The sequence below is a fragment of the Erpetoichthys calabaricus genome, chromosome 14 (assembly GCF_900747795.2).
Source record: "Erpetoichthys calabaricus chromosome 14, fErpCal1.3, whole genome shotgun sequence".
NCBI classification, from domain to species: Eukaryota; Metazoa; Chordata; class Cladistia; order Polypteriformes; family Polypteridae; genus Erpetoichthys; species Erpetoichthys calabaricus.
The window spans coordinates 74,647,941-74,667,117 of record NC_041407.2 but is presented as its reverse complement, the minus strand read 5'-3'; the positions used below and the strand labels follow the sequence as shown (position 1 = coordinate 74,667,117).

The 19,177-nt window shown below is 37.7% G+C and overlaps 1 protein-coding gene across 2 annotated transcripts in view; it reads left to right on the top strand.

Annotated features, from left to right (window-relative positions):
- Positions 1 to 19,177, top strand: part of si:ch211-1i11.3 (mitogen-activated protein kinase kinase kinase 5) — a 97,769-nt gene that overhangs the window by 66,750 nt on the left and 11,842 nt on the right. For both annotated transcript variants that reach the window (XM_028819736.2, XM_028819735.2), the window contains exons 23-26: positions 1,259 to 1,444; positions 8,921 to 9,026; positions 9,574 to 9,811; positions 10,954 to 11,072. In XM_028819736.2, coding sequence (XP_028675569.2) covers positions 1,259 to 1,444; positions 8,921 to 9,026; positions 9,574 to 9,811; positions 10,954 to 11,072 — 649 coding nt within the window. The remainder of the gene's footprint in view (positions 1 to 1,258; positions 1,445 to 8,920; positions 9,027 to 9,573; positions 9,812 to 10,953; positions 11,073 to 19,177) is intronic.

Sequence of the window (19,177 nt, the reverse complement as noted above, 5' to 3'; positions counted from 1 at the left end):
CCTTATAGTAGGAACTGCTTAAGTGTTAATATCCATAGTAAATAGAAAAATACAGTACACTTAAAAATTAGCTTTCAAGATTGTCACCTGTTTTTGACCTTTCTATGGGGTCAACATGCCTGATTTACCTTCTCCATGCAGCTCTCTCCTGTACTGCCTCACCCGTCCAGCCCTTTTCCTTCAGATATTTATTGTTCTTTTATCCATCCACTTCCACTTCTGTTTCTCCCACTTTCTCTTCCCCTGTACTTCCATTCCCATCACTCTTTTGCCCACATATTGTCTCTTCTCATCACATGTCCGTATCATTTCAGCTTACTTTTCTGCATGTTCATAGATATCTCTCCTACTTTTGTTGTACCTCTGATTGATTGTCTCACTTTGTAACATCACACATCCATCTCAACATTCTCCTTTCTGCCACATCCATTTTCTTCTCCTGCCCTCCTTTTCACTGCCCTTTGTTCCAGCTCCATGCATCTTTGCTGATCTTACCACTGTCTTAAAAAAAAAAATCTTACCTTTAACCTTCACGTTGATTCCCTCGTCAAAGCCATTAATGATGAAATTGGATAAATACAGATATCATAATGTGCAAAAATGTATCCTGCTTCACTAGTCATACACATGTAAGACATATCACAATTGCTGCTACCATTATGTCAGTGAAATTTAATTACGTTGGGCCAAGGGGGTCTGTTTTATGTGGCACGAAGCATAAAGATTCCATCTGGTTTGCACTTTTGGAAATTTTTGAGATTTATTGCCAGTTCTGTTTTAATTGATACTTCTTTAGCAGGCTCACTTCTTCAACTGCAAATGTGAATATTTTAGGCTACCTTTGTTCTCATTTAAACATGTGTTTGCTTTGGTTAAAAGAGGTGATCTAAATTTGAGTGTACTGTTCACTGGGCTAATACCTAAGAAGTGATCTGTGCTCATACTGGAAGTAAATGCATTTCTGAAAGTTATGCTGCACTTCTTATTTAACATAAAGCTCAACCAATCGCAGAAACAGCATTTTACTGAATGCCATTTAGCACCTGATGTTGAATGTGGGAATACAGTAGCTTTATATAAACTACAGCTAAACACAACAATATGCCTTTTTTTCACAATATTTAGGGATTCTTGTACTCTAATGCATTTTTGTAAAGCATGTACAAGTTAAAACTTTCAATGATTTAATCAGTGTGAAACACTTATGTTTACATAAGTTTTTTTTAACTTACTCTGCTTCATATTCATATATTTAAAGGGAGGAGAGGAGCCTGGCTTCACTGCAGAACACATCAGTCAGCTTCTGTCTGGCCTGAAGGAGTATATCCGCAGCTCGGATCAAAAGGCCCTATCTGGTGCCCTTCAAAAGCTTAATCAAAAGCTGTTTATGGATGGTATTCCCGTCAGTTCCTTGCAGGTGGTGTTGTTTAGTTTTCAAGACGCAGTGAGTATTTTTTTTAACTTAACTGTATTTTATATGTATCTCTGTATTATATAAAAAAAATCCTGGTAGGAGATGAGACTTTTTAGCCTGGGACAAGATATGACTTTTTCAGGGAGATACTTTCAAGTCCCACAAGGTGAGACCAAGAGATTTAACCATGCCTGGGGCCAGATATAAAAGACAAAGTAGATGGCAAAGTAGAACATCGTAAAGAGGTTCCAAAACGTTGGTGCGATACACATGCAGAGCAGGTTAGAGGTAATGGAAGTACGAAAATTCAAAAGTCTCAAAAAAATGATAGTAAAGATCGCATTAGTGCAAACAAACGGAAATTATCACTCGGTGAAATAACAGAACGGTGAAAAGAGATCAAATATATTGTTCAGATTTAAACTTTAAGTCTGAGACTTGTAGATAATCTAATTCATGTTGCCATCAGGGAAAAGTAGTGTTTCTTCTCAATTAAGAGGCATATCTGTGAGAATTAAAAGATTTGTTGTTTGGTGAAAGTGAAGTCCACATATGCGAAGTGGCTGGCGTGTAATACAGGCCAGGGGGTTGGCAAGCAAAACGAGCAGTGGGTGAAGCACCCTAGTTTGCAAAAAAAAAGTGTACATACTTCATGGTGCAGTTTCGGGTGAACACAATATAAGTGAAGAATGCGTAGACAGAACTTTTCTTCACTAGAGGTCATTTGTCTTCAATTGTGTTTTTTTGTTTAAATTAATTGTGTTACATTAAAACTAAATTAGATGCATGGGTGTATTTAATGTCAGTGTTTACTTTTTTGGAGTATTTCAAATGGTCTTCCCTTTCAGAAAGAAGAATGTTAACCAAGACACACTAAAAGTACCCTGTCTTTATCACATTTCCTTTTGAATTTAATTCACCGCTGTAACCTCTCCACAGTGGAGGTTTCCAGCCAGTGCATTGACTTCAGAAATCCTCACAGTCTCACCACTTGCTTCTGGTGATACATGAGTACAGGGTTCATAATTTGTTTTTCAAAGTATTACTGCCACCTCCCTAGAACATCTCCTGTAAATGTTACCCTTCTGCATTATCGTAAATTTGTGAGACTTACCAGGAATGTTTATCGGGTTCATCTTCTCTCACCTTGAAGTTTAACACCCACAGATAGGATTGCTATGTGTGTGTATACTTCTGTCTAGACCAGTGGTTCTCAAACTGTGGGGCGGGCCCACCTAGGGGGGCGCGAAGTAACAAAAAGGGGGGCATGAAGATGTGAAAAAAAGAAAACAAGAATCGAAAATATGAAAAATACATCTATTGAAACCAAAACAAATTAACTTTAAACTACATTCTGATACTAGAAAAATAAATATAGAGTTAGATAAATGTCGATAAAAGTTAAGTAGGTATAATAAAATATGCATCTATGACATATCATTAATTTAAAAAGTACAAATTGGTATTAGTGGGCTTCTTTCAAAAAAACGTTAGGGGGGGCGTGATTAAAACTATTATAAAAACTCGGGTTGCAAATACTTAAAGGTTGAGAAACGCTGATCTAGACAAACTCTCAAGTTGTGTCAATTGCAAGTCACTCCGCAATATTCTGCATAAGATACTTGATACAGAGATTCATGATAACCAGCTGTAACAAATATATGGCTATCATCAAAACACACAGAAAAGCTCAACTCTTTTGATTACACGCTACTTACTAACCAAACTATGTCTTACTTTTACCGCACTAGTTCTAATTATTGAGGAGCGACCTCAACAGCCTTGATAAACCCTGTGATTATCACAGTAGCTATCAAACTGACACTTTATACCCATTTATTATTTCAATCACTGTAGATAAAAAACAAAGTATAGACAATATAAAAGCAACTTGGTATTTAATGTATAACAATCCCAAATAGAAGAAAATATAATATAAAATAAATAGCAAAGTCTGGATATAAGCAGTCTTAGAAAATCTTACTGAAAATCAGAAGTGTCAGGCAGTGGATGTTCTTGACGGCTTTTGTTTTAGTAATTTGGGTTGTTAATAGTTACATTTTCTGACATCCAAATGAGATGATCTCACGTCTCTTGATTGTTGATGTCACCCTTCTGTTGTTTTTCTTCCTCCACTTTTTTTTCCTCTTTTTGGGTTGTCAGACTGGCCATATTTAAGTTACAATGCACACATGGGGTTTTGGGACATGTGACCTTGCACACATTTGATTGGCCATCCTGTCCTAATGACGAATGACTCTGGTCAAAGTATTTGATCTTTTAAGTACCTCTGCGCTCATTCCTTTCCCAAGCTGTAAACTAAAAATAAAATAATAATAAAAGAACTTAAAATATGCTGACTGGAACAAATGGATAAATTACTAGTACAGAACAAAAGGATGCTTACAATGCCTGTAAATTCAGTTCATCATGGTTCCTTTGAACAAAATTATTAAAATTTGTTACAAACAATTTGCAGTTAAAAATCAGAAGACTTTCCACACCAGAATACCCTCTTTTCCTGAGAACACTATTCTCTCAGCCATTACTGAGTTATCATATTACTTTGCCAAAAGTAGTTCTCTTTTTACGTGGATGTTTATTTTATCCTTCACTACTGCTCTTTCATTCATGGCCTACCAGTACTTCTCACTCTGTAACATAAACCTTCCTACTCATACAATTGGAATTAATATTTAGTAAAATGAAAATTGCTGTTTTATCCACCCATCTTTTACCGAACCCATATAATGAGGTTCATAGACGCCAGGGCTGGAGTCTAACTTGGTAAATTATGAGCTGTAGTTCAGAAGTGACTTTTAACTCGCACCTCACTGTACACTAGTGATCCATCCATCAGCCCATTCACAAATGCACACCTTTATTAACCTCGTCATACAGTCAACCCAGATTTGCCAGCACCCAGTTGAGTTAAAAAGAGTGCAAGGAAAGCATTTTGAAAATGAATGACTTTCTACGCATTAACATTTTTATGTTATTGAGCAACACATCACATACTGCAGGCATAAAAATCATACCAATGCTATATTCCGAAACACGCAGCCTTATTTAAGGCCTCCCACCACTTTATATGTCGGCCCAACAGAACATGAAAGAAAGAATGACTGCTCGGGATATTCTTGTTTGTTTAATTCCTCTGAATATTCCAGTCTACACTCCCCAAGCCATGAATTGAATATTGCAGTTGTTGCTTATACATCCACACCATTTATGCAATTTCAAAATTATAAACTTAACAAAACATTCTCAAATCCCTTTAATCCAATTCAGAGATATCTAGGACCATAACATTTCCCAAACAGAACACCAGTATATCACAGGGCTCACTTGTTCACACGCCCACATTCACAGTCCCACTACTAATTTTCAAAATCGGTTAAATCAAACTAGAATTGCAAGAAGATGATTAGGTACAAGTCATAAATCATCACAAACAGGATTTCAGGATAGTCTTTTTAAATTGTCATCTCAGTCTACTGTGAGAGCCCAATGAAAACCAGTAGTTGCTTATCCCTTGAAACAGCTAAATATTTCATTCTGCATATGTGCAATAACGCTGTACATTTTGTGGAGTGCACCTAGTAAGCCGTTGTATTATCATGTTTGTTTGTGCAAAGACAGTGTCCTTTCCATCATCATCCACCTACTGTGGACATGACTCACACTGTCGCAGATTATGATATATTGCTGTTTTTCAATTCCTGTGCTTGTGTAGTGTATGTTTGAAGAGGAGTATGGTCATATTTCTGTCGGTGTTCTTGTGTTTCTGCAGATGAGTTGTTAATTCCTATTAGATTTCACTGTCCGGTACATAGTTTTGTGTATTTGTTGCATTTTTTATCTGTGAATTTTTATTTTTCTGTTTACACACTGGCTGATTTTTAGTCTTATAAATCATTATAATCCTATACATTAATTAAGTGTTCTAAAAACAGTAAAACCACATGGTAAAGTATTGTATAATTTCAGTTCTGTTATTTCCACACATGACTTATCTCCCACTTCCTTCTTACCTCACACATGAACAAGACCCTGAAATATTTAGACTCCTTTGCTCGAGGCAGCACCTCATCCTCAACCTGAAGAGGGCACTCCACCCTTTTCTGGGTCAGAACCCTGACTTCAGAATTGGAGGTGCTGATCCTCATCTTGGCCACTTCACCTTCCACTGCAATCTGTACCAGTATACATCTGAGGGAAGAGGACCACATCATCTGCTAAAAAGGAAGAGATGTGATCCAGATGCCACTGAACTGGATACCTTCCACTCCTTGGCTGCATCTAGTAACTCTACCCATTAAAATGATGATCAAAATCAGTGACAAAGGGCAGCCGTAGCAGAGTCCCACACTTACCGGGAACAAGTCTGACTTACTGCCGACAATGTGGACTAAGTTTTTGCTCCAGTTGTACAAAGACTGAATAGTCTGCAGCTGCAGGCCCAGAACCTCATATTCCTGAAGCATCCCCCTAGAAGAATCCCCCGAGGGATGTGATTGTATTTCTTTTTGAAGTCCATAAAACACTTGTAAACTGGTTAAGCATTTTCCCCGTGAACTTTAGCTATATAACAGAAATGCTGAAACCGGATGAACACACAAATACACAGACACACAAATAGACACTTGTCCTTTTATTAAGGTGTATTATATATTCTCCTACTTCAGATCTGTAAGATTTGATTCAATTGCTGTTTTAAAAGGACAGTTTCTTAAATGGGTCACTTGTGAAAGGTGATTGCAATAGGAGAAAAGTTAAGAGGCAGAACATTCTACTCTCTTCTTGTCACTCTCAAGTTCGTGACTGTGCTTTTTTTTAATGTACTTAAGTTTCCAAACTGTTAAAAGGACTCAGTGTCTCAGCGGTTTTCTGTATGTGGGTGTTTTTCTATAAAAAAAAAAAAAACCTTGAAATGTTGCCCTTCACTATGAATTTTTTTTACTCTTGATTCAATATTTTTGCCTTAATGTGTATACTGTAGCCAACACCAGGATGGAAACAGTGACGCCACACAGAATTTAAAAAAGAAAAGCAAATAAGCCTTGTAAGCTTTTGCCCTTTGATTATGCATTTTCACTCATGACCCAATAGTTTTGCATGTATGGTGTGCACTGTAGCGAGCACTGAGACGCACAACAGTGACACCAGTCAAAATTAATAGCTCAGCCCTTCATTTATTGGCTTTGTGTTTGTTTTATTAAAATAGGGTTGCTCAACGTCCAAACTTTAAACAACAAATGCAAGCATTCCGTTTGACCTTGTAAATGGTTAGTTTCAGTTACTCTATTCTGCTAGTCAGTTGTAGTGAGAGCAGTCACTCTTCTTGTCTCTCTTCCACCGGATTTTCAATTTCTTGCTTACTCTCTCTCCCTCTACTCCGTTAAAGCTGTCATTGCCATTCTTGGAATCCCCTTTTAAATTCTCTGTGACATCATGAGTGGGCTAATATAGTCCTTCCGGGAAATATCATTCTGAAATGTCAGTGCTACTCTAAGGACACAGTTGTTAGCTAATAATTTTATCAGTCTGCCTGCCAGTACAAAACTTTACAGATGATGCTTCTAAACTGCTTATTTCTTAATATTTCTGTGATTACATTTTAGATTTCATCTTCATAAACATTTTAAAGTGCATTTTTGGCCAAATTTAAAATAAATGTACAGTGATCCCTCGCTATATCGCGATTCGCCTTTCGCGGCTTCACTCTATTGCGGATTTTATATGTAAGCATATTTAAATATATATCGCGGATTTTTTGCTGGTTCGCGGATTTCTGAGGACAATGGGTCTTTTAATTTCTGGTACATGCTTCCTCAGTTGGTTTGCCCAGTTGATTTCATACAAGGGACGCAATTGGCAGATGGCTGAGAAGCTACCCAGCTTACTTTTCTCTGTCTCTCTTGCGCTGACTTTCTCTGATCCTGACGTAGGGGGTATGAGCAGGGGGGCTGTTCGCATACCTAGACGATACGGACACTCGTCTAAAAATGCTGAAAGATTATCTTCACGTTGCTACCTTCTGTGTGCAGCTGCTTCGTGAAGCGACATGCTGCACGGTGCTTCACATACTTAAAAGCTCAAAGGGCACGTATTGATTTTTCACTGTTTTGTTTTTCTCTGTCTCTCTCTCTCTCTCCCTGCTCCTGACGGAGGGGGTGTGAGCTGCCGCCTTCAACAGCTTTGTGCCGGCGGTGCTTCGCATACTTAAAAGCCAAACAGCCCTATAGATTTGTTTGCTTTCCTCTCTGTTTCTGACAGCCTGTGCTCCTGACGCGCACTCCTTTGAAGAGGAAGACATGTTTGCATTCTTTTAATTGTGAGACAGAACTGTCATCTCTGTCTTGTCATGGAGCACAGTTTAAACTTTTGAAAAAGAGACAAATGTTTGTTTGCAGTGTTTGAATAACGTTCCTGTCTCTCTACAACCTCCTGTGTTTCTGCGCAAATCTGTGACCCAAGCATGACAATATAAAAATAACCATATAAACATATGGTTTCTACTTCGCGGGTTTTCTTATTTCGTGGGTGGCTCTGGAACGCAACCCCCACGATGGAGGAGGGATTACTGTATCCCTATATGGAGATGATGTTAAGGTAACAGTTAAAGTGTGTAAGCAAGTTGTGCTCTTTTCTCCATAGCACATTTATTTTGGTAGTTAACTACTTTCTGGTGCCCCTCTGAGTAGACAAAGTAGTGTCTGTCTAACTATTTATTTGTACCAAGGGTGAAATTTAGCTTTTAGAGAAACTAAATAAATAAATATAACAAACATCAAACCCTTAACCCCTGATGCACACTGGAATAAATAAAAAGAAGGAAAATTTCTTACTTGGCTAGAGAAGAAAAAAGCAGCCATAGTAACGGTGAATAAAAGGTGTTTTTTTGCTTGACTTCCCATTATGTTTAACAAGAAAAACAGAAATAGCTAAAATGCAAGAAGCCATAGAAGAGAAAATAGCTAAGGGTCACAGCTCCTAATAAAGGGAAAACATATGGTACAGTTACAGTAAATCACTGGTGTGACTGAGAATTTTAAAAAAGTGCATCCCAGCAACAACAAACACACAACATATGACAGCAAGCAACTGAAACAATTTTTTTTGCTATTCTATGACTTTAAGCTGGATAAAATCTGTCTTACAGAAACTCTCAAACTTGACGAGTAATGATACCACAATGCAAATTGCATAACTAACCAGCTTCATGAGCAGTTATTTAGCATTCTTAGAAGAGGAAACATTACTGCTAAAATTACTAGTCTGATAGAAAAACCTCGTATACTTGGGTGAGCAGGCTGTTCTCAATATCCTGTCCTAACCAGGCACAGCCTTTTTTTAAATGATTTCTTAATTTTGGTTTACAGCAAACCTCTAGTTGACAAAGGTATACATTGAGAATTAGGACAAATAGAAGAAATATTTCTGTGCTGTATATGGTTTTTATTTGAAAAAGGTGTAAAATGTAGTTTTGTTATTGTTATAAAGGTAAAGAAGGTTTTGAGACAGCAGAATATTAAGCCACATTGGATGTTTGCACTGGATAATCTTCTAAGAAAAGCTGTGCAAGCTGCAATTGCTGTTCTCCTCCCAGGTATAGTAAAATCATTCTTCAATTTCTGTAATGGTTATAAAGAGAGGGAAATAATTGTGACCACTGAAAATGTGTATGAAATGCAGGGAGAATAGAAAATCATGAGTTTTATGTTCAATTAAATTAAGGTAAGGTGTCATTTTGGCACAGAGATTAGCATTTCCTTATAGCTTCAATGTCACAGCCAAGCTATGGACATTGTCTTCAGGCCTACATGGACGTTTCTCCAGATGCTGCAGCTCCCTCCCACTTACCAAAGAAACATGTGTTAGGTGCCTGTGTGACTGCTCCATTCAGAATTTGGTGCTATTTTGAATTAACTAGTGCCATTGCTTCATCTCCTGCAATGAAATAAGCAGGAGTGAAAAATTACTGAAATGAGTAAATTAATTCTGCATTGCCCATCTGTAGATGGCAGTTTTGCTCTTTAACATGTGTTTCTTTTGTGTCTGGAAGTTAGTTTTTTTTCTTCTTTTTCTGTGGACCTTCATATCTTCATTGTACAGGTGAGTAACACTAATGTTACTTGTCTGTCCTTGTTCTTTAGAACTCAAGCTGCATCTCCAGTCGTCTTTTGAGACTGATGATCAAGAAACAGTGGATCAAAATGAGGATCTCAAAGAAAAAGCCATAGTTTCTCCTTCTCCGAAAGAAGATGGTCAGGACAGTACACTACGATATGAGTTAAACGGAGACCCTGTCAGTACTTGTACATTTCAGAGTGCCTCAGTAAATGTCTCCCCACTGGTACTTCAGTTAAATGACCTTAGAGCAGAAACAGTCAAGTAAGAGCGCACCGCTATTCATTTAATTTAGTCAAGACTTTTGTCAAAAATTTTTATGCACTATTGTATAAATGTGTATAGCACATCCCTAAAATGTCACAATGGTTATTTAATGTTATGAAGATGACTTAGCAAAAGTTCTTCAAAATATTATTAGTTATATTGATAGGGCAAACCTATTCCAACGTCACTGATCAGGACTTCAAATGCTAACTGAAGTTATCGTAGGCTGGAGCCTATCCTGGCAGTCCTGACTTCAAGATAGTAAATGGCCCTGAATCGGGTTTGTGTGCATTTTAGAGCTCACTCGTGTGCACTCACACACCCAAATAGATTTACTTACACCGTAGTTTTAAAAATTTTTAAAACTGGAACAGAGGAAGTTAAAGTGACTGGTATAATGTGTCAAAAATCCTGTGGTAGAATTTTATCTACTAAGCAGCATTGCCACCATCCACATCAACGAATGAGCACATTTGCAATTAAACTCCAAAGCTAAGGAACCATGAATATATAAAACCAAATCCTGTGATCAGTCTGCTCTTTTATTTTGTATTAACTTATCAAAGCATCCAGTCTTTCACCTACATTTTGTTACACTTTTGGGAGTCTCATTTTCCCTTTTAAATGTGACCTACAGATAAATCAACTAGAAGAATTTGTGCAATATATATATAGCATGTTTGTCCAAGCCACATTTATCACCCACATATTTTGGGAGCTCCCAATGATCCTTTACTGGGAGAAAATATTTTAACATGTACCTTTGATGTCAAAGGTTGTTCTCACATTTTTCTTGTGTTGCTTATTGTTTTCCTTATTCTGTCACTTATTGTAGGCGTTTAAAGTGTTCTGTCCTCATGCTGCTCTCTGTATCCTTATGCTGATAAAAATTAGAAAGTGACTTTCTCTAGCAAATGTTACCTTTCATTCTTTGCTGTGGAATAAATCTGAAATATGACTACATGCAAATTAACTTTCAAATCTGTATTAATGTGCTCGTGTAAAGGCTAGACCCCAAATATTTCCTAGCATAAAAAAGGCTTGTAGTGCCTGTAAGTGTTTTGTCTGAGCCAGTTACTGAAAGAAATAATTTTTTATATTTTTATTTCATTTAAGAGACTTTTACATGATATTTACAGATTACTGGCTCAGCTTACCGAGAAAGAAAGGGAATACCAAGATCTGCTGAGGAAAATGGTGAAGAGAAAGGATGAAGAGATTGATCATCTTCAGAGGCAGACATCCTCCGCTCCTATAGGTACGGGTCAGTTCTCAAATTGGACAATCACAGTGGTGGGAGTTGGAGTGTGCTGCCCCTCTCTCTCTTTCTTTCTTTCTTTATATATATATATATATATATATATATATATATATATATATAATCAGACATCTGTCTGTAGTTAAGAGAACTACTTAACAAATTTAGATATGATTTTTTTTTTTATAATTTGCTTGGACATTCTGGTCGATTTTGCGACTTCTCTCATCATGTTAAGTATTACACTTCGGTTGCGGCACCGATTCATTCGTGCAAATCCAAGAGACAGGCTACAGGCCGAGGGGAGGGGCAAGCAGGACCTCAGCAGTAGGGAGCTGGGCAGGGGGACTTCCTCACTCAATCGCTAGCCTACGTTCGAATTGCTCTATGTCCCGCCACATGTTTGAGCGTACCTTGCCTCCGCTTAGCTAGCAATACCTGTTTGTTCAGCAGGCATCATCATCTAGAGATCGTTAAAGAGTAACGTTTGATGTTTTTGCAAGCAAGATCAGAGCTATGTGTGTTTTAGAGTGTACCTGCTCAATGGCAGAGATATCACAGCCACATGCTTTTCCCCCCATACAGGGGATGCTCTCCCATCAGAGCTGAACACGATAAGATACAGTGCCAAAGTTTGACATGTGAGTGTACCTACCTTCTGCTTGGCCAGAGATACCTTGCCAACTTTTTACATTTTTGGCAAAGAGATCACAGCTACATTCTCACACCTGATAGCAAAACCAAAAATATTGTACAGTGATCCCTCGCTATATCGCGCTTCGCCTTTCGCGGCTTCACTCTATCGCGGATTTTATATGTAAGCATATTTAAATATATATTGCGGATTTTTTTCTGGTTCGCAGATTTCTGCGGACAATGGGGCTTTTAATTTCTGGTACATGCTTCCTCAGTTGGTTTGCCCAGTTGATTTCATACAAGGGACGCAATTGGCAGATGGCTGAGAAGAAACTCAACTTACTTTTCTCTCTCTCTCGCGCTGACTTTCTCTGATCCTGACGTAGGGGGATTGAGCAGGGGGGCTGTTCGCACACCTAGACGATACGGACGCTCGTCTAAAAATGCTGAAAGATTATCTTCACGTTGCTACCTTCTGTGCAGCTGCTTCGTGAAGCGACATGCTGCACGGTGCTTCACATACTTAAAAGCTCGAAGGGCACGTATTGATTTTTGACTGTTCGTTTTTCTCTGTCTCTCTCTATCTCTCTCTCTCTTTCTCTGCTCCTGACGGAGGGGGTGTGAGCTGCCGCCTTCAACAGCTTTGTGCCGCAGTGCTTCGCATACTTAAAAGCAAAACAGCCCTATTGATTTGTTTGCTTTCCTCTTTCTTTCTGACAGTCTCTGCTCCTGATGCGCACTCCTTTTGAAGAGGAAGATATGTTTGCATTCTTTTAATTGTGAGACGGAACTGTCATCTCTGTCTTGTCATGGAGCACAGTTTAAACTTTTGAAAAAGAGACAAATGTTTGTTTGCAGTGTTTGAATAACGTTCCTGTCTCTCTACAACCTCCTGTGTTTCTGCGCAAATCTGTGACCCAAGCATGACAATATAAAAATAACCATATAAACATATGGTTTCTACTTCGCAGATTTTCTTATTTCGCGGGTGGCTCTGGAACGCAACCCCCGCGATGGAGGAGGGATTACTGTATATCAAGAGGTTCCCTGATACAAAAGCTATCAGTATAAACTCTTCCCAATACAAATTGTTATATAATTTTTTTATTATTTATTTTTAAATTTTGTCCTATTTCACTACTACTCAGGCGGAGCCGCAGGGGACAGCAAATACTATATATGTTTGATACTAAATTGATTTTAATTGAAGCCAAGTTACAGAACACTTCATACTATTAGAGTTTATGGTTTAAAACTGTAAACCAGTGCCAAAAATTGTTTAATATGTCTTCAGTATTAATATATTTAAAATTAAGTAGTAATCTTATTGGACAAAGCATTCTATTGAAAGCCTCATTTGGAAGGAACAAATGTTGGATTTGTTAACGCTGTATTATTCTGAAATCATGCTAACGTCTTGCTTAAAGAAAAAAGAAAATTTATTTGTGTGAATTGTCTGAAGTGTTTTTAAATGTTGAGAATTTGAACATTTTTCCAGTGTAGTTTTAAATGTGTGCTGTACCCATGATTCTCAATCCCATCATTGCTGAAAAACATTTTTTGGACAGAGACATAATTTCAGCCAAAATCTTTCTTGGATATTAGACAATTCTTTTGACCTGTCTTTTTTAAATTGGTTTATTTTGCAATACTGGTTGCATTAATGTAGGGGTCTCCAACTCCAGTCTGGGAGTGCTACTGTGGTTGCAGGCATTCATTTTCTTAATTAGTAGCCGTTTTCTCCTGCTAATTAACTTTTTGCCTTTATTTTAATTGACTTGCTACTCTGACCCCTTAATTGTTTTTTTTCTTTAATTAGCAACCAAACAATAATAAAATACAAAATGACCAAAACCTTTCCATCAAATAATGTCTGAAAATAAAAGGTAAAGGTCTCGGATCTGCTCTGCTCTATGAAATATTTTGACAATGTCCTTAGAAAAGGAAATTCAACAGCTCTGAAAATGTCTGCTGTGGCAAAATGAGAGCAGCAAAAGGCCATGGAATTAAATAACTGGTTTAATTAACAGCAAGAATTGGCTTCTAATTAAGAAACTAGTTGAAGTGAAATAGGTTGGAGTTTGTGACCAGACTTAGCTGTTCATCTTTTGGCTCACTTCTCATTTTTGCTTGGGTGCCATTTAAGATAAAAAGAAGTAATTCTGAGGATATAATCTTAAAAAAATATTCAATTAAAATGTAGGGAAAAGAAGTTAATTAGCAGCAATATGTCACTAATTTAAAAACAGAATGAAAAACAGGACCAGCATTGAAGATCCCTGCACTAATGGCGCAAAATTGCAGTTCTTGTTTTATACCATTAGGTGGAGACTTTTTTCTATTATTTAATGGGAAGCAAAAATGTAGACTACTGGTTCATTTTCCACCACCTTGTTATTGTGATGTTTGTGCCAATCTGTTTCTCTGTTTTTTTTTTTTGTTTTTTTTTTTATTTATTTATTTTTACATTTTTACAGATTGTATTGATGGGATATTATAATTTCTTCAAGGGAAAGGACATAAAATGCAAAATAAACAATTAGCAGACAGACGCAACTGAAAAATAGACTATAAACAAATTGTTGTATGTTTAGCTGCTTATATATTTAAATAGTAACCTGCAGTTTAATATTTTAATAAGTAATTACAAATTTGCTTGGATACACAGTATCTACAGCACCTCAAAGAACTGTATTTACTGCATTTCAACAAATCCAGTCTCACCTCTTTAAAGTGTTACTAACAAATAAATAAATATGTCTTGAAACGGCTATTTTTATTCTAGCTTCCCGTATTTGATGCCTGCTGCCTTGGACAGAATTCAGATAATACTGACTGCCAATTTAATTCATAAATTTAAATAATTTTGTCTTTATCTCTACTTGTGACTTTTGACCAACACCCTTTCAGCTATGCAGCTCCTACTCTTAAACTCAAGTGACTGTCCGGCCATTACTTTAGTGCATGACAGTAGATTTATCCACCTGCCTTGAAAGGGTCACTCTACTCTTTTACTTTGTACCCTCCTTGTAGTTTTATATTGTAGTTGTGTTCGATTGGAAATAGTTGCTTTTATTACCTAATACTACTTAGGGTACACAGAAATATCAGTATCCAATTTTGTAATTTTTCCCTCTAGTGGTACTTGATCTGTGCAGCATCTTGCATTATACTTTCACTGTATCACTAGTGCTGTGCACCCTGCCACCATTCTTTTGGATTTAGATGTGCTCCTTTTGATATATCCATTTAAAGTTTCTCTAGGATAACTGCAAGCTCCAGGATGTACCTGTTATTGGTATATTTCTTGTAGTTGCTGTGTTATTGTTTTGTTTTTTTTTTGTTCAGTTTTTGTCAATCACCTTGTGATGATACTTGCTATTAGCTATTAACCGCTTACCTAATATTGTATATGTCCCCCTATACTCCACAAGATTTCTGAAGGTGTCCTGCAGTATCTGGCACAAAGACATTAGTGCCAGACCCATAAAGTTTCCAAAACCTTTAAGCCCTGTGAGCTGCAAGGTGGAGCCTCCATGGCACATCCCACACTTGCTGAATCGGATTGAAACCAGCGGAATTTGGAGGCCAAGTCAACACCTTGGACTCTTTGTCACATTCCTCAAACCATTCATGAACAATTTTTGCAGTGTGACATGGTTTATTATCCTACCGAAAGAGTTCATTGCCATTATGGAATACCTCTGCTATGAAGGGGTATTTGTGATCTTCAGCAATCTGTAGGTTGGTGTTACATGTCAAAATAATATCCACATGAATGCCAAGGTTTCTCAGCAAAACCATTACCCAGGGCTGACTTGCCTTCTTCCCATAGAGCATCCTGCTTCTATCTCTTCCCTAGATAAACAGCACACACACACACACCTGGCCATCCACATAGTCTAAAAGAAAGCAGACCAGGTCACCTTCTTCCATTGCTTCATGGTCTAGTTCTGATGCTTATATGTCCATTGTAGGCACTTTAGGCAGTGTACAAGGGTCTACATGGGCACTCTAATAACCAGTCTTTGGCTACACAGCCCTATACACAGCAAGCTGCAATGCACAGTGTGTTCTGACTCCTTTATTCCATGGCCGGCATTACATTTTTCAGCAATTTGTGATACAGTTCCTCTTCTATGGGATCGGAACAGATAAACTAGCTTTTGCTCCCCACATGCATCAGTGAGCCTTGGGTCTTTATCTTTTACAGACTGTATGTGGGGAGGACACAGTCCTGATTGAGACTCTGCTTAATTTCAGGGCTTGCACACTCCCTCAGTCACTCTCACTCATATAAAGTCAGTTTAGAGCAACCAATAAATTCTACACTCTTGTTTTAAGGATTAGGGTGAAAACTGTAGTGCTTGCTGATAATCTGCTGTAACACTAGGGAGTGAGACGAGGGAAGAGTCGGGGTAGCTCCATTGTGAACCCCGTTTAAAAGAAGAATAAACAAAAACAGTTAAAGTAATAAAGCCAATATAAAGATAATTGGCCGTGGCTAATTTACACAAAAGGGTTAGGCTTGTAACCATCTCAAGGTAGGAGCTGTGTCTCCTGTTCTTTCTGGACCAATATTGAACGCCTTCTTCCAATGGTTGGTGGCTTTATATACGGTTGGATCCGGAATAAAAGGTACTTCCGAGGAAACAAATGAAGTGATCTCATTCAGTCTCCATGTTCTCCCACAGATGAATGGTGGAGAAAGTATTATCGGCTATGCCCCCATCTGGCACAGAGTGGTACTGCTTATCTTATCAGAGCCCTAAAATGAATTCCGTAAGCACTGATGTCTGACAATCCACAGACACACAAAGAAAATGTGCAGACACCACAAAGACAGTGAATGGGCTTGATATCTAAACCAGGAGCTGTGTAACATCAGTGCTAACCACTCTGCTACTTATAAAGTTGACTTTTACTTTCAAAAACTGTTCTGGCAAAAAGGACAGCATATTTATTTAAGTTTATTTAACCTATGGATTCTTACAAGAATAAGGAATCTGAAATTCTTAAATGGCTATGTTTTCTTGTAATTTGATAGAGTATCATTATTATGAGGTAAAAAAATAAGGCATATTATTCTGTTAAATCTGGTCTGGACCGGATGTGATTAACCAAGTAAATAAAGCCCCTTTGTAAAACAAATTTGTGAAACTGATATTTCAGCATTGCAGGTATCTCTTATTTAATACCTTCCTAAATGCCTAGTTCGCTTTTCAAATGTAAGAAAACATTTCTAAATGAAACAAAATATGTTGCTCTTGTATTATGTTAATAGCATTCTATTAATAACCACACACCTCTAGGCCCTCATATGTTTCACATAGTTTCATCTTCCCCTGTATCCATCCATCCATCCATTATCCAACCTGCTGAATCCGAACACAGGGTCACGGGGGTCTGCTAGAGCCAATCCCAGCCAACACAGGGCACAAGGCAGGAACCAATCCCGGGCAGGGTGCCAACCCACCGCAGGACACACACACACACACACACACACCAAGCACACACTAGGGCCAATTTAGAATCCCCAATCCACCTAACCTGTATGTCTTTGGACTGTGGGAGGAAACCGGAGCGCCCGGAGGAAGCCCACGCAGACACGGGGAGAACATGCAAACTCCACGCAGGGAGGACCCAGGAAGTGAACCCTGGTCTCCTAACTGTGAGGCAGCAGCGCTGCCACTGTGCCGCCCCTTCCCCTGTATTACCAGGATATCATGCCTATATAATTATTAACTTTACTACAGGCTCTAGAGCACATTCTCATATTTACATCAACAATGCTCAAAATGTACATCTTAAACAAATATATACATAAACTGTCAAATTTGGTAAAAATATAGTGAAACAGAACCTCAGTAAAAATATGAAATATGAAAATACAGTCCAACATTAGAATTAAAACCTACCCATTTTGACATTCAAAGAGAGAAAACTCCAAAACTCAAGTCAGCAACATTCGTTTAGGAAACAAAACCTGGAGCACAAGTCACAGTTCTAATAGCTTTGGCAACTGTTTTCTTCAGAAATTAGCATTAATCATTTTCAGTAATTAAAAATTGAATATAGTAATATATAAGAATATCCACTCCTGTAGGGCACCTTGCTTTATTAGTTGTTATATTGCCAAACAGCCCAGGCCATCTTAAACATCTGTTGTATGTTGCAGATATTGAGTGTCTTATAAACACCACATAAAAGATCCACCTTTAATGAAATCTTCAGACAGTCCAGTCTATATGCAAATAGGTGTTAATTAAAATAAAAAAATGCTAATGCTCTGATGGTTAAATATTGATGCTTTTGGTAGTCAATTAACAGTAGACATGCCTGTGGCTAAGAATGTCATCTTGTATGTACAGGTCAGAGAATGACCGAGCAGTGTTATAAGTTCAAATCCCACAGTGAATACGTTCGTGTATTTTTTCAGGAAGTTAGGAGAATTGCCTAAGTTTGAGGGCAGTTATTTTTTTATTAACCATCTGTTACACTTAATAGACATTTATTCTTCAATTTGGATTAATTTTGTTCAGTATCACCTGTCCAAACTACAGAGAATTAATTCCTGAGCTCAACAATAGTAACTGATACTCTCATGTATTACAGTGAACGTAGCTCAAAGTGTTTTACAAAGTTTAAAATACAACTTTCTTTATGAGATACAAGTATTTGCATATATGCTATTGTATACTGAATGTAAAACCTGAAACTCCACTAACTTGCTTTGGAAATTCTTGGAATAAAGACAGTCATTTGAAAATATATGTGGTCGACCCTTTTCAAGTGATATTTGGCAAACATGAAGTATCATGTAGGAAACAGTGGATTTTTGTTGGCCTGATCATCAAGGCAGTTAAAGGAGATGAGATGAAATCTAAAAATACAATGAGATTCATTGAATTTGTACATGTCTGAGTACAGTCGACCCTTGATATATGACCGGCCTGACATGCAAACAACTTGCTTTACAAGCAAAATGTTTGTTTTGAATTACGACCAACATCTTGCGTTGCGACCCGAATGCGGTCACATATATCTGCTTGTGCGATTGTAAACAAACAGCCGAGAGCGTTTGTAAGCGTCAGTCGGAGCCCAGATACATGTGTTTGTGGACGTAATTTCGGTCAGTGCAGTGATTTATATAATTTTTTTCGATAATTGCTAAGGAAGGAAGTGAAGGTAAAGAAAGCGATCACAATCGAAATGAAGAAAGAAATTGTGTGGAAATATGAGAGTGGCATTCGTGTGACCAATCTCGCTAATATGTACAGCATGTCGAAACCCACCATCTCGACAATTTTACAAAGAAAAGATTTGAATAAGGAAACTCCTTCCAAACAATAACCACCTTCCATTTCATTCTCCTCCTCCTTCCTTCCTGCAAGCCAAAGATGTCAACTTAAATGGTGAGTACAGTATGAAATTGTTGTTTCTGGTAGGCTAGGCACTTTTTATAACTT